Below are 25,945 nucleotides of genomic sequence, written 5' to 3'. Positions count from 1 at the left end.
CTCTCAGGGGAGGCCTTGCTGCCCCAGGGGTCAGGGGCACTTCACCCAAGGTCCCCCTCCTCCCCGGAATGCCCGAGTTCAGGAAGGGAGGCTCAGGTCTGGCAGGGGGGCTCTGGAGAGCCGCCCCTGCTCTGAGCCCCTGGGCCAGGCAGCTGCCGGGCGGCCTGCCTCTCAGCCCAGCCCCCTCACCGCCACCCCTGCCAGCCTCCCTCTGCCAGAGGCCGACCCCAAGGCTGCAGCGGCTATTGGTCACTTGTCTGCACTTCAGGGCCCTCCCTGAGGGAAGAGGCACCACGAGGCAGCCGGTAGAACACACACCACTCGGCAAGTGTGCAGATACGGTCTGGACAGATGTTTGTTACACCCGGACCTGGGGGAGGCACTGCCAGCATTTAGCAGGGAAAACCTAACATCAGCTACAGGTGACACTTTCCTTTAAAGAGTGTATAGTTAGGTACAGGAGAAATTTATAGTTAAAAGATAAATGCAATGCACGGTATGAAGTGATACAGCCATAATGGAGACGAGAATGGTCTCACAGAAATTCAGTGAGCGGTCAGGGGGCCACCGTGGTGGGGTCTGCAGTGTATTAGATGAGTTTTTTCAAACATAACTCACTCCTTGTCATAATTATACTGAAATCAACGGCAGGTGATTTACAATCATGAAGCATGTATGAATTCATTGATACAACCCAGAAGTGTTCTGTCTGATGAGGAAAAGTCAGGCTAATATCAAAGCGTTTTCCAGGGTAAATCACAGGCTGATAGCTAGGCCCTGACTGCGGTGAAAAGATGAGAAAAGACATCTTCGGGAGATAAACTAACATGAAATATATAAATACCACAAACAATATTCATATATCTAAGATTTTTACATCATATTAAGTTATTTGAGTAAAAACAGAAACCTAATTTCTGAATAAAACTTTCATACCAATGTTTCTAGTTCCTGAAACTTGTCTATTTAACTTCAGGGTTGTATTAAAACTGGATGAAAAAGAGTCAAATCATACCAATTCATAAGATAGAAAATACTTTAATCAAAGAAAAATGTTAGCTCTATACCTGGCAATTGCATTTATTACTTTGATTCATTAATAATAAACTAAGTAGCAAATAAACTATTTAGCAAAAATACAATGGGAGAAGTTAGGGTTCTTCAGTGCCAGCCTGGCCGTGCCTTATTACCTAACGCTATTTCCTCCTGTGGGAAACAGGGCTTTGTGAGCAGGGATGCGGCTCAGACCTACCTGTCGCGCAGCTGAATCGCGACGCTGTGCACCAGCTTTATCCTCCCTCCAGGGAGTAAACCTGCAAACAGAGAAACCGGAAGTAAATGCACCTCTTAATATAAGTTAACCAAAATCCAATTACATTTGCCTGGAATTATTTTTCATTGCTTAAATATCTGTGTTAGGAAATAATATAAAAATGCAGATTGATGAAGAGTGTCCCGTCCCTCACGCAGGGGAGGTTCCTGCAATTGCCTTAGGATATGAATTAAGAATTTGCAGTTCAGGGCCTTAGGGGAAGAGGGTTGGTGGAATCAATATCAAAAAGCCTTTACATTTTTAGATTTGATTTAAAAAGGGAAGTACACTTAAGCAAAAAGAGAAAAAAATCAATATTTAACAAACCTCCAATTCCCCACAGAAACCCTCTCCTGTAAATGTCCTCCCGTGCCGGTTTCGGTTCCCCATGCAGGTGGGGAGGCCCCCTCCGGCCCCTCTAGCCCCGTCCTGCCCCGCCTGATGTCCCACACCCACAGCAGCCCCGGCTCACAGGGAGCAGAGGGGATGCTGTAGGAAGATGAGGCTGAGAAGAGAGGCCCCTCAGGATGGTTTCCACCGCATCCTTTCTCCAGGAGAGGGGGGTCCACAGCACCGGCCCCTCCTCATTTCAAGAAGTCAGAGTGACTCTGGTCCTATTTTCTGGCTGGCTCTATGGGGGTGCCCCCGGCCCAAACAAGGTGAAGGGGCTGGTCGTTAAATAAGCGGCTGGAGCTGCTGAGGAAGTGCAGGCGGGCGGCCCCTCGGTGCCCCAGCCCAGGGCATCGGGACAGCAAACTGCCGGCCGCAGAGCACCCCCACCCCCGGTGGCTCCAGTCTCAGAGTTCTTGGGGGTCACACACACCCAGGCCTTAGACACCGAGTCTCGGGGACGCCCTCAGGGGGCACAGAGCAGACGACACACACGGGCCTCCTGTGACAAGGGCGTCAGGGGCCTGTTCAACAGCCGACAGGTTATAAAATACACAACTTAACCTTCATTTTCCATGCAGCTAATTACCGATTCTTCAAAGCGGTTATCGGTATTTTAATCTTTACTGATTTTAGCAGCCATTGATTAAACTCAGTTTTTATTTAATAGTTACCTAAGTCACTTATTGCACCTGCAGTATCTGCCTTTGCTAATTCAACCACCACCTGAAATAGAACACTAAAGATGAATATCAGCACGTGTAATAATCGTGAAACAGTCTAAGCAAAGCGTAGCTCTAATTAAGGCACTAAAAATTTAATTCCTCCAGAAGAAAGACTAGCGTTTAAAAGTTATAAATCGCCTTCTTCGACCTGTTTCTCTACACTCTGTGACCGGTCAATGCCCTGTGCATCCTCCGGCCCTGACACTGCTCCCCTTTCACTCCCACAGGCATTCCCAGCAAGCCCGTCTTGTCCTGGCTTCCCCGCCATAGCTGACTGCATGGTCGCCCCTGCTCTGCACACATCTCCCCCTGCCACCCCGACCACAGACCACCGACCACCACGCAAACCCTGGGGCGAGCGCTTGCGCGTCCGACTCACCCACACGTTGAGAACCCCGCTCTCGTCCAAGGAAGCGACATGGAAGGACAGGCCTGCTGGCTCTAGTGAAGACAGAACTGGGGAAGGACCGGCTCATAACGAGGAAACCACATCTCACAACTTGAGCTCAGGATTTTATGGGAGTGGAGGGTCACGTACCTTCTTGAGTAGAAAAAGGTGAAAGCACACAGCTCTGTCTTTTGCAGACAGACCCTGAGATGGGTTCTATCGCCTGGAGGGGGCTGCGGTGGTTTACAGACGTCAGGACACCATCTGGGGATGAAAAGCACATGCACCACAGGCACGTAGTGAGCCGTGGAGTACAGTTAACGTTGTGCAGGGACAGGCACATCTTCCCAAAGCATGAGGCCACGCAGACCACGGTGAAAGGACACGTGCCACGGCTCTCAGCGTCACCGAGGAGCAGAGGCCACAGACCACGTCACACCTGTGAGAAGAGAGGCGGCCCTGGGTCTGCACGGCGGCAGGTTCAAGGACGGACAGGGCGGTGGGGGGCTCTCCACGGCGAGGGGTTCGCAGAGACAGCGCAGAAGCTGGGGCCTCCCGGCTGCGGGGGAGCGGGGGGGCTCACGGCCAGAGCGGCACAGGGAACGGGGAGTAGGGAGACTGGGAGCTGCAGGCTCACCCCCCCACCAAGAGCAGCACCTTTGAAGAAACGACACCTCACAGTCCAATGGAACAGAGCTCCTCTGACCTGGCATATCCACCTACAAAATGTCCAGGAGTGGAAAAGAACAGACAAACTCCACACAAAGCTACCAAGGGAACTCGAGAGAAAATGCAAATGAAAGCATTTCAACCCTTGAAAATTCCCCCTCCAAAAAACAAGCGTGAGACAGAAGACCAAAACCCAACACTCCAAACTACATCACATCTCTTCAAAAATATGTCTGGAAATGTGTTTAAAGCACATAAACAAACAAAAACATCTGAAATCAGAAATCCAGAACAAAAATGGATTAAAAAACATCAAGAAAGAAAATGAGAGTTAGGGCTGAACTCAGGAAAGAAACTGAAGAAAAAGACAAAACGGTCTCAGGAATGAAGAATATGTGACAGGGGTTCAGATTCAGTGAACGTGAGGGAGTCCAGCTGAGGATGGGGTGTGGCCTCTGGGCCTGAGGTTACTGAGGCTTTGAAGGTTTGAATGGCAAAAGGAAATGAAGGCAGCATGTTAATGGAGTAATTAAGTTTAAAAACTTAAGAGTTTTAGTGTTTTGAACACGGTGGTGAATTCAAAGGTTAATTAGTAATATCAGCAGCACTTAGAAAATGCACATTCTTAAAAGATATCTTTTCTAACAGCACCCAACCCATAAGGTACCTATAAACTCATACGTTCTCAATAGTGGCAATTTCACCCCCAAAGGGGCAAAAATTGGTTGTTGGGAGACAAAAGAAACCTTGCCTTTTATGTATAAAACACAGATGTACTCCGAGAACATATAGAGCTATGCAGGATACGTGCGGTGCCCCAGGCAGGGGCGATCAGGATACCTGGTGAAGAGAAGGAGGCACACCCGACACGCCTGACACAGGACTGTGTCCAGAGCACACGAGGCCTCGAACAACACACCAGTAAGAAGCAACAAATCAATTTACAAATGCGTGAAAGACCTAAACACACCCCACTGAAGACAGACAGCAAATAAGCACCTGGAGACGCTCCGCATCCCATGTCCTCAGGGAAACACAAAATAAAACCCCGAGACACACCAGCACCCACCAGAAGGGCAGGAAGTCTGCCGGCCCCGCTGGCGAGGACGTGCAGCCTGTGGCGCCTGGGGTGCAGGCTCCAGTCCTGACCGCCAGCCATGGGAATTAACCAGGAGCCCGCCCACCAGCGGGCGCAAAAACCCACGTGGTGCCCAGCAGAGGACCCTGCCCAGAGAAGAAGGGGTGACGTTCTGAGCCGCACACAGCTGTGAGCGCAGGCACGTCTCCCGAAGGGACGGAGGCCAGGCTCGGAGGTCTGGGCCCTGCAGGGTCCCAGCACTTGCCTTCGGAGAAGGTAAAACTACAGAGAAAACGCCGATCCTGGGACTCGTGAAGACGGGGAGACGCAAAGCCAGCTGTGGTGGGGGGGGCGGTCCCTGGGCAGGAACAGGGAGAAGGATGGTGAGAGACAGTCAGGTCTGAGCGCAGGCCCTGCCCCAAGGTCGGTGTGCTCATGGACGAGCCTCCCAGCCCTGAGCGCTGGCAGGTGGGCAAGACGGGTGCTGAACAGGTCACGTCCACAAAGCACTGAGAGAAAACTCCAGAACACAAGTGCCTACCCAGGGTTGGGGCGGGGTGGGGTGGTGGTCGTGCTTGTCCTTGTTTGTGGTTGTGGTTATGGTTGTGATTGGCGGTGGTTGGAATTGTGGTTGTGGTTGTAGTTGGTTATGGTTGTGGTTATGGCTGTAGTTGGCTATGGTTGTAACCGGTTGTGGTTATGGTTGTGATTGGCTGCGGTTGGAATTGTAATTGTGGTTGTGGTTGTGGGTGGTTGTGGCAGCAACCGCATGGCATGACGTATTCACAGGAGTCTAACTAGGGGTCCTGGCAGCTCCAGTGGTTCTGGTTCCTTTTGACCCCCGAGAGGCCACTACTTCTCTCCTTCAGCCTCCAGTGGGGCTGTCTGAGCCACAGGAGCGCACACAGCAACACACCTCAGACTGGTTTAAAACTGGGCATCATCTCACTGAGGACCTGAAGTCCCCAGAGTTATTAACAGGACGGAGCACTCCCATCACCACTGCCGCTGCCTGAGCAGCTGCCGGAAGGAGGCCGTTTCTCCTGTTTATCACAGGTCTCTTTTGCTCTTAGGTCAGCGCTGTCCTCTGGGATGACCTACATGAACGATGCAAAGGGATTTCACGGCTGCTCCGGAAGACCCTGGGCTGGCGGGCAGTGTCACTGACCGGTGGAAAAGGTTGCGGTCCTGAACGTCCAGAAGCACCCACTCAGCTTCACGTAACGATGGATCCTGGCATCTTCCCTCAGATCCCACACGACCACCGAGCCGTGCACGGTCCCAGCAAACAGCAAGAAGGCTTTAAAGGGGCTAAAGCAGCAGCAAGTGACCTAGAAAGATGCACAGAAAGCCGGGGGCTGACAAGTGGAGGCACCGGTGCCCATGGACCTTCCACCTGGAAGCCAAGGGCGCCTGTGTGTCGCCTCCCTGGGTGACGGGAGGGATGGCGGCTGCGGGGCGTGGCCACGGTGCCTCCATTCAGCCCCATCAGGTGGCCCAGAAGGGCTGAGCCCTCCTGCCATTTTATTTACATCCTGCATCACAGTAAGTTGTTATTTTCAAGCCCCCAAAACTGATACCCATAAAAGTTATCCTTCTCCACAGCTTTGGAGGAAATCGACGACTTTGAGGTCAAGGCGCACATGACTAGAAACACACACGTAAAAGGGCAGCTCTCCCACTGTATCCGCGTGGTCATCACACCACAGCCCCGCTAACCAGGGGCAGGAAACGCACAAGGCCAAGGACTTGGAAAATCTCAGGCACATTAAGAAAGCTCTACAATATCCGGACCAAGTGGAGCAAGCCAGGAAGCACACTTCTGGGATCCCAGGGGTGCCAGAGCCAGTGTTTCCATTAAGTCACAGCCACGACAGTGCTGAATGCCAGGGACCGAGAGGCTGCGGTAACCTGGCCCCTCCGTCGAGCTGGTCCTTCCAGCTAGGAGTTTCTGCACCTCGTCACCCTGCACACAGCTGGGGCGGCAGGGACAGAAAGCAGTGGCCTTGGACGCCCTCCTGGTGCCTGCCCTCTGCTAGTGACACCCACAGCTCTCCCAGGCTATACCTTCGACTCGCATATCAGGACCTTCTGGGGCCCCGACGGCTGCCAGATGTCCCACACGCAGAGCACGTATCTGCTGTCCAGCAGGGGCGCGAAGGCCTTCCCAGGTCTGCCATGCACGGACACCACCATCCGCCTCTGAACCTGAGAGGCATGCAGGTAGGATACTCTCCGGTCTGAGGATAAGACAAGAAAAATGTTTCTGCATTTAGTGATCTGCCAGTGATCTGCCACGTGAAACTAACATACTTAAGATTATTCAGATACATTTCAGCTTAATGAAGAAATAAACATGGTCTTCCGAAGATGCCCGCACCTGAAATCGGGGTTTTGACAAATGGCCAAGCTCGACTTGAAAACGTCCAAGTTGGCCTCGTTTGCTGGAAGCCACCCTCCTCCACGCTCGGCACAAAGCGGCCTGGGACTCCGCTGTCCATCAGCTACTCCCACGGGCCCATGGGAGCAGAGGTGACCTGGGTGGGGTGTCACAGCTGCCCCATCAGTGCCTTCTCCCCCGGCAACGGGACCCTGCCTGACACCCATCTTCCTCCTGATATCCATCCCTCAGATACACTGTCTGTTCCCCTCGTTCGGTCCACTTACAGAGGCAGGATTTCTGTCTGTCTGTCTGTCCACTGTGGCTCTGAGGCCTGGGACACTGCACACACTCCTGAGTATCAAGAAGAATGAGTGGGCCACCAGCGCTGCACGTTTCCTGGCGACGGTGGCATCGAGTGGACTCTGTGAGGGTCCCGTGTCACTCCCTTGGAGCTCAGATCCAGGTAACGTGAACCAGGCCCAGGTCAAGGACACCTGCCATCCCAATCTCCTCTCCCGTTACCTCAAAACTCACTTTACTAAAACAAAACACAAGAAAAACCTCCACTCTGCCCACACTCGGAACTAAGGGGCAAGTCCCAGACAACACCCGTGCGTCCTCTGTCTCTACCTAAGGGTTCTGGAACAAGCACGACCCGGCCCCCAGCCCCGGCTCTGTGAAGCCACCATCGCTTATCAGCTCCTGGAGGAAAGCACTGCTTTAATTCCTGTTTCTTGGGCTGCAGGGGGAGGTGGTGGTGTGGACAGCTGCATTTTGAATGCTATAGATGCAATGATTTATTGTTTTTCTAACAGGATAACTCTTACCTCTTAAAAACAAAAATACCCTCAAACAACATGAGTTGGTTTTTTTTTTTTTTTTTTTTTTTTGCGGTACGCGGGCCTCTCACTGTTGTGGCCTCTCCCATTGCGGAGCACAGGCTCTGGATGCGCAGGCTCAGCGGCCATGGCTCACGGGCCTAGCCGCTCCGCGGCATGTGGGATCCTCCCAGACTGGGGCACGAACCCGTGTCCCCTGCATCGGCAGGCGGGCTCTCAACCACTGCGCCACCCGGGAAGCCCAACATGAGTTTTTTAAATTAGCAATGCCATTTGTGCTAATGGTCAATGCAGAGGTATGGATACAAATCTAGATCTCTATAGCAGGCAGGATAGAGGAACTTCTAGAACAAGCGGCATCAATGCACCGGGTCATGCAGGCCCAGAAGCACCCGGCAGGGCTGACTGCGGGGCCCGTGCACTCCTCGCCCTTCTCCACGCAGACCAGGACCATGGTTGCCACCCAAGCCCTCACCAGCCACTTGTTTTAAAAGCAAGGAGGCGACCTGCTTAAGCAATTTACACTTGGTCATGCACACGCAGTTTGTTTTGTTTATGACCACATGCAGTTCCACTCCACCTGTGATGACACAGGCTTCACTTCGGTGAATTTCATGCTCTGTAACCACGGATCAACTTAAATCTAAGTCAGCGCTGGGCTCAGTTAACCACACGACTCCCACCTGGACGCTCCCTCACGCTGCTCCCCCCGTCCCTCTAGCCGTGAGTGCCCGTCATTCCTGTGACACACGCGCTCGAGTCTGTAGAAGCTGAACCTCCGCTCCCTGTTCGGTAATCCCCCTGCTAACACAGGGTGTAGCAGTAATGGTCACTGTCTCAACGTGAGTGTTTACTTTGAGGACCGCTTACTTTGAAGGAACGGCAAGCTGGTGTTCAGCTGCGCGGAGCTATCGCTGAAACGCAGGGTGCAGTCCTGCGCCCGGGGTGTCCAGCTCGGCTCTGACGCCACCCGATCCTCCTCAAGCAGAACCGCAATCACCTTTCAAAGACACACGAGCAGTCCTTCTTCAACACTCTCAAATGGACTCATTTTACAAGATAAAACAAAGCACTACCTGATCTTACCTGTTTCTTAAAATAACTGCCTAAGTCCAGGACATCAGTAAACGGACAGAAGGAAATTACTTTCTCCTTTCCGCACAATAATAGAAACTACCCAGTAAAGTTCCATTAATGTAAACTCCAGAGCCATTATTTAACACTGGATGTCATTTTTCATAGTAAACCTTTTGCTAAAATAACGGGAGTGGGGAAAGGGACCCTCCAGCTTTTCTAGAAGAAACAGGGGCATGGAAATGCCACCTACAGCACCGCGTCCTGCTCACCGGGCTGCGGTAAGGACCCAGTGTGACAGCAAATCACCGTCACTGCCCTCATGGGTCGTGGGTCATGCTCAGGACGACAATGGGGAAGACAAAGGCGAGGTGGACTCAGGAGAGGCACCCGCTGAGAACAGACAGGACGGGGCGGGAGGCCCAGGGGTGAGATAAAGGTCTCTGACCCCCCGCCACCCCTGCTTCCTGCTCCAGCCCACCTTTCCTCCACGTCACCCGGCACCCGAGCGTGTGAACTCTCACTGAGAGTGGCTGACTTCACGTGCAAGCGTGTGAAAGCACGGTCGTATCTCGTAAAGCACAGACTCTCCGTAACGCAGCTCGGAGACCACCACCAGGCATCCAGCACGGGGCTGAGGACAGTCTCATTCTGAATCTACATGTCGGATTCATGTGTATTATACTTATCGGTGCTTTAGACTTGAATTCTGAGCTGACGTGGAAACAGCACGAGAGAGTGAAGAAACACAAACGCCGACCTTACGCTGGATGTACTGAGAAACATTACTGATTCTGATCCTCTTCCTCCAGGGGCTCATACGGAAACACCCATGGCGGGACCAGGACGGTGACCGTGGTTTGCTTGACGTAATTGAGGGGTGCGTGGTGGGGCTCAAGAGGTGAAGGGCTGCAAGCCGGGACCTCTGAAGCACGCGGCGGCCACCTGCCGCCCCTCGACCTTTGTACGGACTTTGAAGATTTCCATAACCAGTTTTTAAAGTCATGAGTTTACTAGTTTCAAATACCCTAGATGTGTGCTCACCTTGCCGACTTTGTATATCTGTTTTTTAGTCTATATTCATTTTAAAATGCAAGCAACCAACATTACAGTACAGAATCCAAACACACAGACAGTGCCTGCAGCCACAGAAGCTGCTGGGGTCCCTGCCCAGGGCAGAGCGCACCTGGCAAGCGGCCCGGAGGAAGCTGCACAGGCGGGGCGTGTTGACCTTCGGGATGACGGTGGCGGCATCAAGGGGGCCTCTCCGCTCACTCCCTGAAAAACAGTGCACATGAAACCAGCCAGCGCGACTCTCACGGTCACGGTCGCACACGTCAAAGGGCGTAGGAGCGAACCAGGAGCCCTAGAGGGGAAGCCAGGGGGTCCCATCTCATCCTCTAGATCTCCTCCTGATTTCTCAGAAGTCTGTAAACAGAATCCTACTTAAAGCATCAGTTTATTATGTATGTGTTACGTTTAAGTGTGTTATTTTCTTAGGATGCGACCTCCCTGAGGAAAGGGAGTAACAGAGGTAATTCCTCAGAATGAACAATCCACCAGTAAAGCAATATTTAGCACGTACGTAACCGAGGAGAACCCAAGGCAAGCACAACTCTGCATATTCCAGGGGCTTCTATCTGTCTTGATGTAACATACCTGGAAAATGTACTTAACGATGAAACTTCTCTAAGAATGAGAACAGACTACCCCACATGAAGAGCAGAGAGTGTTCTAGAAGCCCATCTGCAAAGCGCTGGTTTGGCGTGTGGGCTCTTTCCCCTCCGTTTAGGAACAAGTGTTGTGAACCCTGATCAGGGCCCAGCCCAGGCCTCCAGCTCCGCGCAGGTGCTAAGGGTGGTGTTTGGAAGAGCTCTGGTGTTTCCACAGTCACGTGGTGACAACCATACTCGAGACGGAGGAAAGAACAAGAAAGGGAGGAAACACAACTCCCAGGGTCGAGAGCAGAGGCTGGTTACCCCCAGACACGGCCGCGCCTTCCCCCGGGTGCTGGGTCCACACTTCCTGAGTCTCAACCTCTTCAGTCTGGACATCCCTGTCCGCGTTATCTTCATTATACTGAACATAAGCCTGAAAAACAAAGCTGGGCTGAATTAGCTTTGGATCTCAACCTCAGAGCCATTTCTCATTACTGAAAACAACTAACAATTTTTAAGTTAATGATAACAGTCTTCTAGTTTGTCAAAAGTAAGCCTCATGGCATAAATAACCATCATGCAAAGACTGGTTGTGTCTTAAACGTTTGATAAATATGGGCCTAAATTTCAAAAGTGTTTTCAAAAAGTCACAACAAACAATTCAGCTCTGGTTTGAAAATACGATGACCTGGTCCACCAACACCCTATTCTCTTAGAACATAGCAGCTTTGCAAAACCAGACACAAATTTATTTATTTCAAAAATGTATATGCTTCAGTAAAGACAGTTTTGATACTAATAGCTTTAAGATGAGGAAAACAAGCAAAGAAGTTAGATAGTCTGCTCAAGGTCAGGGTGAGTCAGCTGCAAAGCCAGGGTTAAACAGTCAGCTTCTTAAATTTCCTCCTGTGACCTCCTCCCCAGTGAAAGATTACTGACTGATACATCCAAGAGCATGTTGATAGGTGCACCGTGGGGACAGAAGAAAAATGTCCCAGGAAATCCCTGACTCCAAGACTCCACCATGTTGGGATGTGGACTGTCATACAGTCAACAACTGGAAGTACTACAGGGAAAGACAGGGCTGTGTGGGACGTACTGTAGCAACCCTGGAGGCAGAGGACACTCAGTGTAAGTCATCAGGGAGGGCTCACCTAGTTGCCTAGAGGGCAGGACAAGGACAAAGAGCAACAGGCAGGTAGATGGCAGGAGAGGCTGGGTGGCCTAAGCCAGGTAATGGAGAAAAACAGGTAGATGACAAAGGGACCTGGCAAGAAGGATCCACAGGCAGGTGATAGGGGGGCCTGGGAAGGCAAGGGGGATCCACAGGCAGGTGTGGGGGAGCCTGGGAAGGTAAGGGGGATCCACAGGCAGTTGACGGGAAAGCCTGGGAAGGTAAGGGGGATCCACAGGCAGGTGTGGGGGAGCCTGGGAAGGCAAGGGGGATCCACAGGCAGGTGTGGGGGAGCCTGGGAAGGTAAGGGGGATCCACAGGGAGGTGACGGGGAAGCCTGGGAAGGTAAGGGGGATCCACAGGCAGGTAACGGGGAAGCCTGGGAAGGTAAGGGGGATCCACAGGCAGGTGTGGGGGAGCCTGGGAAGGCAAGGGGGATCCACAGGCAGGTGTGGGGGGCCTGGCACAGGAAGACCTTGAGAGGAGGGTGAGGAGAATGGAACAGGCAGGAGGGATATTGAGGTGACCCCAGTGTCTTGGGATTTGGGAGGCACTCGGTCGCTGATCCTGGAGTCCCTACATGCAGGAACATATGTGCAGGACTCGGAGGCAGTGCAGGATGCTACAGCCCCACAGGAACCCAAGCAAGTGATCCGAGGTGACTTCCCGGTGACCTTCAGTAAACCCCCCCTACTTGGGGCTGTCCTCAGGGCTTGGGAGCGATCCACATCCGTGCCCAGGAGCCTCCAGGGCACCGAGGATGCTGGCACGACCTCCAGGTGACGAGCATGTGATGCCTGCATCCCTCACAACCACTCCGAGGTCTAACGCCCAGAACAGGACACAAGCCACACAAACTCCTGCCAACGCACTGTACTCGCACTTGGTAGATAACCTTGTACTCACCTGCTTGGTGTTTTTTCTCCCAAAGTTTCTAATGTACATGTCGTACTCGTTCACTGGTGGGAGGTCCAGGAGGGAGAAGGTGAAGGAGAAGTCCAGGTCGATAAGCCGGAGCAGCTTTGTGCTGCGTGTCCTGGAAACGAGATGACGTGACATCAACCACGTGCAAAGGGAAGAATGGGCCGGGGGAGGGAGCCTCAGGAGGAGCTGGCGGCTCCGGCCAAGGGGCTCGTGAAGCTCTGTCTAGGTGGGAGCCTGAGATACGAACAGTCACTAAGGTGGGAACTCACGCGTGGACAGCGAGGCCCCGGGGCTGAACCCCCAACTGCGCTGTCGGCACCCTCAGGCCCCCATCCCACCTGCCCGCCGCCCACCCTGCTCTGAGGGACGGAGCCCTGGCCACTCCCAAGGGACGCGTGCAGCCAGGTGGGCTCCTGTCCACCCTCACCCCCACCTTCATCTGATAAGACACTGGCAGAGCCATGCTGCCGCAGAGGTTGACGGCCGTGAGACCCGGGGGAGGGAAAGCCCGCTCCGCCGGTGCGTCTCCCTGGCTGATCCCACTCTCTCTAAACCTACCGCGTCCATCCCAGATCTGGGTGGGCTCTTGCATCTACTCCCAGACTGTATTGGGTTTAGTACAGCAGACCACGGGCTGAGATTCTGTTCTCCACTTTCATGAATCTAGGAATTCTGCAAATTTCTGAGTTCACAGTCGTGCAAGCTTGGACTCTGACACCTGGTGGCCCTGGCTCCTCAAAGCTCACATCCACCTCCACCAGAGGCTAACCTGGAGCCTGCGCTTCGTCGTCTACACGACTGGCCTGCGGCACCCACGGAGGACACTGACACAGGAGGCACAGCGCCCGGGCACCTGGCGGCAGAGCCAGTGTGGGACTCTTCACCCACGAATCCCCAGCTTCCTCACGCGAGAAACAGAGCGCTGGCCCTGAGTGACGCCAACCCCAGGGCAGGAGGGAGCAGCACCAGAGGCGCAGGCTGGGCCAGGCCGACCCTCTGCTCACGGGTTCCGGCCACCGGCCTCATGGGCCCCTGACTGTGACCCTGCCGCAGCCGTGACATGGGGGCTCCCAGGGCGCCCCAGAACTAACACCAATGCTAGGGCCGAGCTTGTCTACAGCACTGCACACCCACACCAGGACACAACATCTGGACACAGGGAAACGGAGCACAATGAAATCATGTGCCTGAACGCCAGCAGTGAAAACAAAACAAGAGCTAATTTTTAAGGGTACGTTGAAGAAAAGTGTATTAAAACTCCCTAATTCCTTCTGCAAAGTTCCCAACACACCTACTTTTGCTTAAGGGCCTGAGTCCGACTCTTCTGGCGGCGTGAGGCTGTCGCAAAGTCCAGGAAAATCCCACAAGCAGGGGTTTCGGAGGGGGAAATGTCTGCAGCTGCACACACACAAAAAGCGTTTTCGTGACACTGAAACGTTTCTTCAAGCAAAAGAAATCAAGAGTAAACCAACTAGAAGCATGCAAACCAATTATGTCCAGTAAGGTCTTTACACATAACTAGTGTTAAACATCTTCTACAAGCATTCAAGAACCACTTCAGCTACCGTCATCTAAAACTCTCAGCAACAAAGCAACACTTCCTACACATGTGCCAATCAATCACACTACGTTTAGAAATATTTAAGAATACACGGGTTTCCCTGGTGGTGCAGTGGTTGAGAGTCCGCCTGCCGATGCAGGAGGCACGGGTTCGTGCCTCGCTCCGGGAAGACCCCACATGCCGCGGAGCGGCTGGGCCCGAGCCATGGCTGCCGACCCTGCGTGTCTGGAGCCTGTGCTCCACAACGGGAGAGGCCACAGCAGTGAGAGGCCCGCGTACCAGAAAAAAAAAAAAAAGAATACATATACAAGGCAGTCCTCCACTCCCGCCCCACTCTCCCCCTCCCCCTCCAAAAGGTGTGTCCTCTGGTAAGGGAGCTGAGACGTGAATGCACAAAACAACTGAAGAACAGAGACAGATGCAACTTAATGCTGGATCAGCCACTCACTGTGGCAGAGAGAAAACAGGCAGATGCGGGCAGGGGTTCATCAGTTCACAGGGTGCAGAGGTCGTTGGCCTGGTGACCCACCATCAACTGCCAAAAGCTCCCACCAGGACAGACAGCTCGGGCCCTCACCCTCCCATGCAGACAGCCTCCGTTGCCTCTCTCCCCCAGGGATTTCTGTGCTCCCCATGCAGACTGACCCCCATCTTTGTCTACACATTTATTTCAGTTGTATCTTAGTCTGTCTTCTCATTCCTCTTGGATACATGTTTGAACTCCTGCAAAGAGCGTGCCCTCTCCTGCTGTCTTACAGCTTTATCAGACCCGCCAGGCACAGCCGGATCCCAGCAGGGCACCGCCTGGAGGCCGCGAGCAGGGTGCTGACCGAGCGCCTCCTGTTTCTCATCCCTCAGGACACCTGGCACTCAGGACAGTCAGGAGCGTTTATGAAAAGAACTCTCCGACCCTTACAAGTAACCTGATCATACCCAGATGCCAAGAACTTTTGAGCAAAATACACTTCCAATCTCCTAAAGAAAATCGCCGGGAGAGGACAGCTCCCTAGGGAACAGACCCTGTGCCGCCACGCTGCCCCTGACACGCCCAGGCCTCCTGCCGACCCTCACGTTCCTCTGCCAGAAAAGCAGCAGCCTGTGCAGCTGACAGACGACACAGCGCAGGGAAGGAGCAGCGCTGAGCACCTGCCGGGCGCCGTCACGGAGCAGAAGGGCTGGGAGCGACGCGGGACCAGCACACACTCACGTACCCGGCCCCGGCCCCGGCCCCCTGCCACGCTCCGTCCGGCCTTGCTTCTCAAACGGCTTCGAGGACAGCTTGCTGACCCGTTCGTTTTCTGCATGGATGGCTTTCTGAATCTCCTGTATCTCCCTCCTTCTGGCCGGAGGAAGCTCCTCCGCTGTCTCTCCTGATTCAGGATCATGTGCAGCATCGTCATCGTCCCCGTCACAGACCTCAAAGTCATCCTCGTAGTCCTGCAAACAGTAGCAGACGCGCACAGGACAAAGCACACAGCTTACAGCCTGAAACAGAGGTGGTCCTCAGTGTGGCTCAGGGCGACTTCTACAGCTCACAGATTTCAACATCACTGAATCACAAATCTGTACAAACTGCTGCGTTTGTTTCTCTGCATCTGTATAAACTCTACAGAACTACGTACACTGAGAGCTCTGAAAGAACAATAATGTGCAAACGCCTCTGTGCTGAGAATGGGAGTGTATGTGCACATAAACATGTGTGCTACATGTATACTCCATGTAGACGTACACATATATATGAATACACACGTGCACATATACGTACACATTTGATTGCATTTGATTGCAGTGCACTAACAATAGCTTAAATAGAAAAACCACTTAATTACATCATATTGGTCAGCAGTGGTAGACATATAGCAACCTCTTTATAGGTGCCAGACCTAAATCAAACAGCTATGGAGTATTGAGAGCAATAAAAAGAGAAAAACACTATTAAGTTACTGATTTTAGAACAAATTATCTTTAAGCTGAGAAAATTTTAAATTTTTATACCTACTTCAAAATCATCTTCAAAACTGGCTGCATATTCATCAGCTCCAGCATTTTCTAAGTCAAGGTCTTCCTTTTCAATTTCCTAGAGGTAGAAATCAAACATATAATTAAAATATTCAATCATAAGTTGACTCTTGCAAATAGGTTGGGAAAATACATGTTTTCTCAGATTCACTTGATGTTGCTAACTTTAAAATGCAAATATTTATAAAACTAACATAACCTAATTACAACTCTTAAAGAAATACCCTAACTTATAAGTATAGCCAGAAAGAGAAAACAGTGAACAATCATAATTTTTTCGGGAAACCTCTATAATTCTGATGGCTAAAGAAAAAAGGTGTGGTACTTCCCTGGTGGCGCAGTGGTTAAGAATCTGCCTGCCAATGAAGGGGACAAGGGTTCGAACCCTGGTCCGGGAAGATCCCACATGCCGCAGAGCGACTAAGCCCATGCGCCACAGCTACTGAGCCTGCGCTCCAGAGCACACGAGCCACAGCTACTGAAGTCCGTGTGCCACAACTACTGCAGCCCGTGCACCTAGAGCCCGTGCTCCACAAAAAGAGAAGCCACCGCAATGAGAAGCCCGTGCGCAGCAACGAAGACCCAACGCAGCCAAAAAAAAACAAAAACAAAAACAAAAAACCAATGGAACGAAATTTTAAAAAGAGAAAAAGAGAGAAGGTATTATACAAATAACCCACAGACTGGCACTCAGCACTGCCTTCCCCACTGTGCCTCTCACCCACGATCACAGCCCGGCATCTGCAGTTAAGAACAGACACACGTGCTCAAGCACACGCCAGCCAGGTCCCGTGTGGCCCACCACAGCTCCAGTGATCAGGACCAGCCCACAGCCCTGCCCCACAAGCAGGCAGATGGGCTGTTCTGCCCCTGGCCCGGCCATCACTGACCACCGCCAGCCTCCGTTTCTCCCCTGAAGTCTGAGTAAGTCCTGCAGTGGACATGTGCTCAGTCGTGCTCTGCAGGTTTGGGGAGCTGCACGTGTCACCCTCAGACCGACCCAGTCTGGGTCTGAGGGATGAGGAAGAGGGTGCCAGGAAGACGGAGCAGAAAGACGTTCCAGGTCTCCAGGCCAGGAGGTGGCAGAAATGAAATACAGGTTCAGGAAACTCACACTTTCCCCCAAGGCTTCTCTTGTCCACCTCCGCTCCCCCTCACCCGATTTACTGGTGACAGGGCACCTCCACCACGCACAAGCCAACACACCAGGAGCCTGCCAGGACCCCGCTCTCCCCGCCCGCCAGCCGGCCCTCCGCCCCAACCCTGCCACCCACCAGCCTAGCCCCTACCGTCCCTGCCATGTCCCCTCTCGTGCCCTCGGAGTTCAGAGACAACCTTCTGAGCAGGAAATCTGATCACACCACACCTGCTTCATACCCACACAGCTCCCCAGCACCCGTGGTGGACACCCCAAGCACCACAAATTCAGTCACCGAAGGGGCTTCCATCTCCATCCTGGAGGAAGAAACAAAACATGCCTGGCGTCTGCAGGCAGGACAGACGTGGGGAGGTGAGACCCACCCGCAGGGCTGGTGCAGAGGTGGGCACTGCTGATCTGCCCAGGGGCAAGGAGACGACTCGCAGGCTTTCGGGTTTCAAACAGGATAGGTGTTGGGGATGGAGGGCAGAGGGTGAGCCTGGGGAGCGTGGACCATCCAGGAGGAGGGGCCGACAAGCTTGGAGCTCAGGAAGGAGGCGGGAAGGGCTTCATCTCTCCAGAACCTAGTGCCCTGCTGTGTGGTGACCAGTGCCAGGAAGTCAGTGATCTGAGCCACAGAGAAGCCAGCTGAGCCTCAAAGTGGACATTCGGTTCTGACCCTGGGGATGAGGACATGGCCCTGCAGGCCCAGAGGACCAAAAAGCTGCCCCACGAGAAGGTGCTTTTGGCACATCGTCATACAAAGTCACTGTACGTTATGGTGAGTGACATGCCACGTGTACGGTACCAATAAACAGGACCCTGCTGATTGAGAAGAGAAACTAAGACAGACGTCACGCAGGAGTTTTAAGCAAAACTCACAGCATCGCAAGCTCACCGTGTGCCGACAACTCATCACTTGGCAAACACCCACGGCCTCACGGTGCCCAGGGCGCCCGTCAGGGGCAGACAGGAGGACGGTGCCAAGAAAGTGTTCCTCCACCTTCCACGGGGGCCCTGAGCAGACAGTCTTCTGCTTCACGCCCCAGTTTTGGAGAGAGTGCCTTGGCGTCACCAATGGCCTCTTACAGGAGGAGAGGGCCATTTCCTTTGCCTCTGGTTTGGCTTTTATTTCTGAAAATTATCTGCTACGTGGAATGTGTCTCACTGACGACGGCCTGAATTGTGTCTCTGTGATGCCTCTGTCCAGTTTCTTCCATTCTCCCCAGACCTGCTTTCAACGCAGAGCAACAGCAAGAAGGCTGAGGACTCATCCAGCCCACGCTCCTCAGGAAGCCGCACACCCGAGGGCAGCGCGGGGCGAACACGCACCTCCCCCTCCGTCCTAACGTCCTGCTGCCTAAAAGGAGGAGGGGCCACCCCCAGAAAACACACCGCGAGAGCCGGGACACGAGTGACAGCGCGCGTTGGGACAGAAGCAGAGACACGTCCTCTCCTTACCAAGGCCTCTTCGCTCCCTTGCCTCCGGGCCAGCTTCCACGTCGAGGGGCCCTCTTCGCGGCCGTGCTGGGGGACAGAGCACAGCTGGTCAGCGTGGAGGGACGGAGGGGGGGTCCCAGGGCAGCCACAGGGCCCACCCCCCTCCCATGGGGACGCAGGTCCTGGCTCAGAGGGCCACTGGCGGTGCGACTTCACATAGGAACTCAGCCTCTCTGGGCCTCGGTTTTCTCTTCCAAGAAGTGGGGAGAACTGTGAACCTTCTTCCTTGTGCTAGTGAGGCGGCAGGTAAAATGGGAGAAACTGGCCATCCCACTGTGGTCCCTGGCCCCGGGAAGGCACAGCTCTCAGACGTCACTACCCAAAACCATTTGGTGCAAAAGAGTGGGGAGTACACGGCGTATCACCATGAAGAAAATGAGCAGTTTTCCACATGTCCAAACAATTATTCTGGCATATTGTGGGCTCTCCATAAACGCTGAAGCATGTTGATGCTATAAAATATATGACCCAATCATAAGCCAGAATGAGCTGCCAAGCATCTTCAGAATCACTTCTGGGCTCTCTTAGGGGGAAAGGACATCACATATTTTGCTCCTTCGGCAAAAAAAAGAATGTAAAATGTCTCATTCATAATTTTTTATATAGGTTACATGTTGAAAGAATAATATTTCAGAAATGTTGGATTATATGTGTTATTCAAATTTTGTGTTTCTTTTTTAAGGTGATTTACCAAAACTTTAAAATTACAAATGTGGCTCACATTGTAAGCCTAGTGAACAAGGCTAACACTTACCAAAAAAATTGGGAGACAGAGGAAAACATTAAAAACTATATATTTTCATCCAGTAATTCCAGTTCAAGAAATTTAGGGCTTCCCTGGTGGCCCAGTGGTTAAGAATCCGCCTGCCAATGCAGGGGACACGGGTTCGAGCCCCGGTCCGGGAAGATCCCACATGCCGCGGAGCAGCTAAGCCCGTGTGTCACAACTACTGAGCCTGTTCTCTACAGCCCGTGAGCCACAACTACTGAGCCCATGTACCACAACTACTGAAGCCCGCGGGCCTAGAGCCCGTGCCCCGCAACAAGAGAAGCCACCGCAATGAGAAGCCTCCGCACCGCAACCAAGAGTAGCCCCTGCTCACCACAGCTAGAGAAAGCCCACGTGCAGCAACGAAGACCCAATGCGGCCAAAAATAAATAATAAAATAAAATACATAAAAGCCCTTCTCTAAAAAAAAAAAAAAAGAAGAAAGAAAGAAAGAAATTTATCCTCGAAAAGTAGGAGGGAGATCTGCATCATTAGAACTGGAGGGGTTTCCACAACAAATTAGGAAAAACAGTATATGCTGCATGGGGTGTATGTGTATATAAAACACAAAAAAAGGCATTCAAATCCCCCAAATATATATATCAAAATAGGACTGTGAAAGATAATATAGAAAAAAAGATTATGTGGGAAGAATTATTTGTAAGGCTAACTTTTTTTCTAAGGTGTGGCTACAGCTAGACAGTAAGGGATCCAACCACTGCCCAAAACTCAATGAATAAAACATCCTCACATCAAACAACACATGCTGCATGACCTGGTTTATGAAAGATTGCTGTGCTTTTGTGTACGTATATGGAATAAAGACCTGTAAAGACATGGCACAAGATGCTAAGGACAGGTACCTCACAGGCCAGGGTTTCAGACAACTATCAGAGAAAGAAAATGATTATTCTTCACAAGTAACAGAAGCCAAAATCTGCTTGCCACATTATCTATAACAAAACAAAAACCTAGGAAGTGGTTTGATAATAATTTTAACACCATAGTATACAATTCTAGAGATGCTAAATAATCATTATGAAGACTCTTCTGATGATAATTATGAAAGTGGTATAAAAGATGAAGACTGGGAGTTGTGGTGTCCTGAGTGACACCGTATCACCAACACGTGCTTCTCGAGTATACACACACGCACACGTGGTCCAGAACATGAAACTATTACACCTTATGACTTGCATGTGCTTCTCGAGTATACACACATGTGTGCACACACACGTGCTCGCACACCTAGTCCACAACGTGAAACAACTACGTAAGGAGCGGGGCAGTGAGGGCGTCAGTGATAATAACAAATGTTTGACAGAATTCGCCAGTGAGGTCATCTGAGCCTGGGTCGCTTTGTGGAGAGATTTTCTACACTAACACAATTTTGTTACTAACCACAGATCTACTCGGACTTTCTGTTTCTTCTTGAGGCAATTTCACCAATTTATATCTTCCAGGAATTTCCCTTTCATCTAAATTGTCTAATCTGTTAGCATGAAATGCTGTCATTCTATTAGTGAAAGTGGGTGCTAAAGTCTCAATCACTGTTGAATTTTCTATTTCTCCCTTTAATTCTGTCAGTTTTTGCTTCTCGTATTTTGTGTCTCTTTTGTGAGGTGCATGTTCATTTATAATTGTCACATATTCCTGCAAGCTAATTATTTTATTACTACCATACGTTCCTCCGCCTCTAGTCCAGCCTCTCAAGCTTTGTTACAGCTGCTGTTTGATGGTTTACCTTGTCCACCTTTTTACTTTTAATCCATTTGAGTCTTTTAATCTAAAATGTATCATATGTGCCTCCTGGAATTGCCACTCAAATAAGCCATCTGCAAACAAGGCCCGCCTCGGGGTCTGAGTCCCAGGACCACGCCCACTGCATAACAGAATCAGTGTGAAGTGTCTTACCTTCCTTCTGGAGTCTTTATCTTTCCCATTATTCCTCTCTAAATTCTCTGCATGCCTAGGAAGCAAATATGATCAAAATCAAAATTAATTTTAAACGAAGACTTGAAAATTAAAACATTGACATCCCAGTGAAGGCTCAGCAATTGATGGGATTAAGAATGGCAGTAGCTTGATGCTATATTAGAACTATGAATACTAAATCCTTTTCTAAACTATTTTTACTATTTCAGCAGTAGTACAAGATAGGAAATATCTTCAGTAGAGAGAGAAGAAACTATGTGGTTTAACAAACTTGTGTTTGTGTATGAATCTATATCCTTATAAGAGTTCTAGAATATTCCTGTAATTTTATTAGAGAATCTCCCAAATGTTATTTTGTGTTTAATATAATATTTGTATTTCCAAAAGAAAGATTTATCTTGAAATACGTTCTATTCTTTAATCATATTTTATATGTTTACCTGGGACCTAAAATAAAGGCTTTCAAAATTGCAAGTTGATTCTCAATTTTTGGAACTTACATTCATACCAATTCAATACAGCATATGTTTAAAAACATACAGAACCAAGCAAAAGCTTCACTGTGCATTCCAGCAGATCTGCAATATAAAATCCAGGAATCTGCACCCCCAGGTTTAAGTACTAACTTAGTTCAAACTTGTAAGAATTTGGGCAAGGCATTTAACCTGAGTCTTCCTAATCTGCAAAAAAGAATTACCAAATATAGTTGTCACAAAGAACAAATTATAACCCAGAGCTCATATATAAAATGAGGGTTTACACACAAACTCTAATCTGTAATCTTCATGAACTGCACAAAATAGGTATCATCCAAGCTTCACCAGAAAAGATGAGGCTCCAAAGGGCCACCCAACATCCCAGGGAAAATGCAGATGTGCAGCGGCCAGGCCAACACCCTTGCCTTTGCCTGACTTGCAAACACTGGGCGGCGGGGATCTGCGGGCGTGTCTGCGCTTAGCGTTTAGGGGACGTGAACCACAGGCCACCTGCAGACGCTCTCCCCTCGCAAAGCGGAGACTCCCAAGCTAATGATTCATTTATATAACAAGCTTCCAAGCTCCACGAGTACTCCAAAAATACAATTTAGAGGGCTTGCATTGAGAGTAAATGAGGTGTATCTATAATTTATTCTCACTTACTGGCCCTAATCAGGCCCAACAAGAAAAATTCATTTTGAAGCATTGTGTGAAAACTGTGTTGTAAACAGAATAATCAACCAAAGGACGAATATTCCTTACTGGCTTCCAGTCTCATCTCTCTTCGAACTTGCACCTTGATTTCTGCGTTCACCATTCTATCAAAAAAAATTCCATAACCATTAATTAGTATATCATAATGAATTAACCATAATTAGTGAGCTCTGTAAAAGAAGTCATGGGCTCAAAATTTAACAACAGCATCGATGTTACAGGCATCTCTTAAAATAACCATTTTTACAACCTCTCTTTAGTAAATAAGAGACTTGACATAAGGGAGATGAATAAGGTACACCAAAAGGTGGTTATTTGTTACCTGAGTAATGTTACCTAAGTAAAAGAAACTTATACTTATCAACTTCACATAATTTTCAGAAAATCAAATGAGATCCTTACACGTTTTCAAACTATAAACTTTCAAAAACATATGGAACATGGCTATTTCACAAATCCATGCACCTATAGAAAAATATTTAAATGACTTTCTCTTGAATTAAGTGAATTTTTAAAAACAAAATTAAAATCGACGTACAAAGGTAGGTCGTTTAAAGAGAGAGCCATCTGCTGAGTAAGCACTGGCCAGAAACACGCTTGGCGGGAGGGGCAGGCCACTCGGTGACAGGAGGGTGCGGGGAGGCGGCACCACACCTCTGCCGGGCAGTGGGGCTCCAGTGGGGGGGGATCCATGAAAAGCAGAGTGGAGCGGAAGAAGGGCCCGCAAGCAGGGCAAGTAGCAAAGACACCTTAAAAAAGTTAAAACTATTCAAACACTTTCTGTGACCAATTAATTTTACTTCTAGGAAATTATTCCTAGAAAACAGTCAGACACGTATTAAGAGTTTCAATCTGTCATCACAGAATAATTTATAATATCAAAAAAATTACTGACCTTAATGTTCAATATCAGGTTACCTGTAAATAAATGAGGTTATGACCACAACAGAATACCAGACAGCTATTAAACGTCCCAGTGTTAAAAAAGTATTTCCCAGAATAAAAAGAAAAAAGAGTGTAATTCCAATTTTGCATTTTTAGAAAGCTCAGTTATGTACAGGAAAAGGACTGCAACTAAATACACACATATTACAAAATGGATTATCTCTGAGTCTGGGGTCATGGGTAATTTTTACTTTTTTATTCTTCCTGTATTAAAATAATCTTTCCAAAATCAATTAGAAAAAAGTATAATTGCATGTTTAACAGGAAGAACAGTCTGGCATCAGTCTATAAAATAGAGTGGAAAGGAAAAAGAATGAAATCGAGAGTGCTAGGTAGGAAAAAATGACTTAATGACTATCTAGATATAAAAAAGAAGAAAAAGTAATCAGGTTAATTGTAAGAAATACATTTAAGTGAAAAAGGAGACCCAGCACTGCTGGGGCCTGGACCCAGGCTGCACATGGGCTCAGGTGACACAGCAGGGAGGGCCACCCCATCAGCACAATTCCTGGTTCCAGCTGTATGGGCTGGTGGGGAGGCTTCTGCGCTAGAAGCACACGTCCACAGAAACATGTGAAGTCACCTGCCCAGGAGCCCAGGAGCACAGCAGCACTCGAGGTTGAGGGGATGGCAGTGCCCCAGGTCATGCTGGATTCTTCCACTAAAGAAGTCATTCTTGGTCAGCAACCTCTAGAAGGCACTCTGTTGTATTTATTATACTTAATCACACCCTCTCCATCCCTAATCAAAAACTGCAGCAGGCACACATTAAAAGACACATGTAATGAAAGTAATGAATCAGAATCCATATAAAGTGAGCACTTGCTCAGGGGAGCACACATCCCCGGGAACAGTCCCCTTTTCCACCTGCCGTCCTGGCATCATTATTACCAGTGTTTCCCTGCACTTCATAGTCACCTCAGCGATAATTACACCAATCACCAGGCTAACACAGTAACTAAGCTGAAAAGTATATTTTGAGTACCTGAAAGCCAATACAAAGAAAATGCTAATTATACGATGCTCACCAATCACTCCTGACATTATTATATCACCTACTCATTTGTTTATTTCTTTATTGCATGGCTTCTTCAATGGAGTGCAAGCCCCATGGAAATAAGAACCTTTGTTTTGTTCACAGCTGTGTCCTTAGCACCTAGAACAGTGGCTGGCGCACAGCGGACCGTCAACAAATATGAACAAATTGGCTAAAAAGGAAGTTTGTCAACCGTCCTGGTACTAACATTATGTTAACCCTTATGTAAGGAGCACTGTTGAGGCATAGATTTTATAAAGAGGCAGAATAGTGTTCTTTGTGGGACCATCTCTTATATCCACCTTTAATGAAAGCCAAAGGTATACACATGACATGTCTAAGAAAGGTGTTTCTGTGGGGAATGAAGCATGTCATTTCTAGTAATTAAAGTTGATCAAGGGAATATAAAATAGGCAGGTTCAGTAAAATGCTAGTGGTAGGATCTAGGTGGTGGAATTTCTGTCAACTCTGCTGGATGTTTGAAAATGTTCTTAATAAAATGTTGGGGGAAAACCCTGAAAAGGTTTTGATCTATGAAAAGAGATGCAAAAGACAAGGGGAATAAACACCTGTCCACAAGGTTCTCGTGCTCAGTCACCGGCTCTCCGCCTGCTGACAAGGCAGTGGTGAGGAACACGAACACACCGTGTGGCTGATCCAAGGCAGGCCCGGGGCTCAGACCACGTGTGTGTGTACGTGTGACACACGGTGCTGTCCTAGAGCTGCTAAGAAGAACGACCCACGTCCTGGGCCAAAGGAGGGCAGTGGGCTGTGGGCAACACAGTGGGTTCTGGTCCCACTGCAAAGAAAGGTGTGGTAGAGGCACTGGGGCTGCAGGCGCAGGATCAACTTGGGGGGGGGGTCATGAGGACAGGTAGCACCCACAGAGGGTTCTCGGGATCTCCTAACACAGATGTTCCTTCATAAAGACATTTTCGTGGACAAGCACTAGCCCATCCCAAGCCTCAGGCTTTGGATGAGCTGCCCACTCTCTGCTGCAGAGGCCTGGTGCTCACAGGGGACCACCAGGCTCTCATGGGGAGACCACCTGGCCCTCATGGGGGGACAGTTTCCATGTGGAAGGCAGCACCACCAGCAAATGGGGGGAATGGGGTCACGCCCACTTCAGTCCAGAAACACAGAGCAGCACAAAATGTACACACAAGAACAGATACACCAAAATGACTGCAGGAAAATATTAAGCAATTACAGTCATTATATGTGGAAGGGAAATCAGA

The 25,945-nt window shown here is 50.0% G+C and overlaps 2 protein-coding genes across 3 annotated transcripts in view; one reads left to right on the top strand and one right to left on the bottom strand.

Moving 5' to 3' along the window:
- The window catches only part of NCAPG2 (non-SMC condensin II complex subunit G2), a 278,460-nt gene that overhangs the window by 76,879 nt on the left and 175,636 nt on the right, over positions 1–25,945 (top strand). The window lies entirely within an intron of this gene.
- Positions 1–25,945, bottom strand: part of DYNC2I1 (dynein 2 intermediate chain 1) — a 49,229-nt gene that overhangs the window by 6,319 nt on the left and 16,965 nt on the right. The window contains exons 6-21 of one of the 2 annotated variants that reach the window (XM_081243873.1): positions 22,775–22,830; positions 21,516–21,570; positions 18,794–18,859; positions 16,175–16,252; positions 15,387–15,612; positions 13,910–14,006; positions 12,597–12,726; positions 10,838–10,949; positions 10,045–10,136; positions 8,655–8,784; positions 6,630–6,802; positions 5,731–5,893; positions 2,966–3,079; positions 2,807–2,883; positions 2,377–2,428; positions 1,253–1,313 (exon numbers count right to left, since the gene is read on the bottom strand). In XM_081243873.1, the coding sequence (XP_081099999.1) occupies positions 1,253–1,313; positions 2,377–2,428; positions 2,807–2,883; positions 2,966–3,079; positions 5,731–5,893; positions 6,630–6,802; positions 8,655–8,784; positions 10,045–10,136; positions 10,838–10,949; positions 12,597–12,726; positions 13,910–14,006; positions 15,387–15,612; positions 16,175–16,252; positions 18,794–18,859; positions 21,516–21,570; positions 22,775–22,830 (1,682 nt within the window). The remainder of the gene's footprint in view (positions 1–1,252; positions 1,314–2,376; positions 2,429–2,806; positions 2,884–2,965; positions 3,080–5,730; positions 5,894–6,629; positions 6,803–8,654; positions 8,785–10,044; positions 10,137–10,837; positions 10,950–12,596; positions 12,727–13,909; positions 14,007–15,386; positions 15,613–16,174; positions 16,253–18,793; positions 18,860–21,515; positions 21,571–22,774; positions 22,831–25,945) is intronic. The other variant, XM_081243874.1, reaches the window with a different exon arrangement.

This window comes from Mesoplodon bidens (assembly GCF_964165515.1).
Source record: "Mesoplodon bidens genome assembly, chromosome: 9".
In the NCBI taxonomy this organism is placed as follows: Eukaryota; Metazoa; Chordata; class Mammalia; order Artiodactyla; family Ziphiidae; genus Mesoplodon; species Mesoplodon bidens.
Note: the sequence above shows the minus strand (reverse complement) of the source record. Positions and strands in the feature narration are given on the sequence as shown.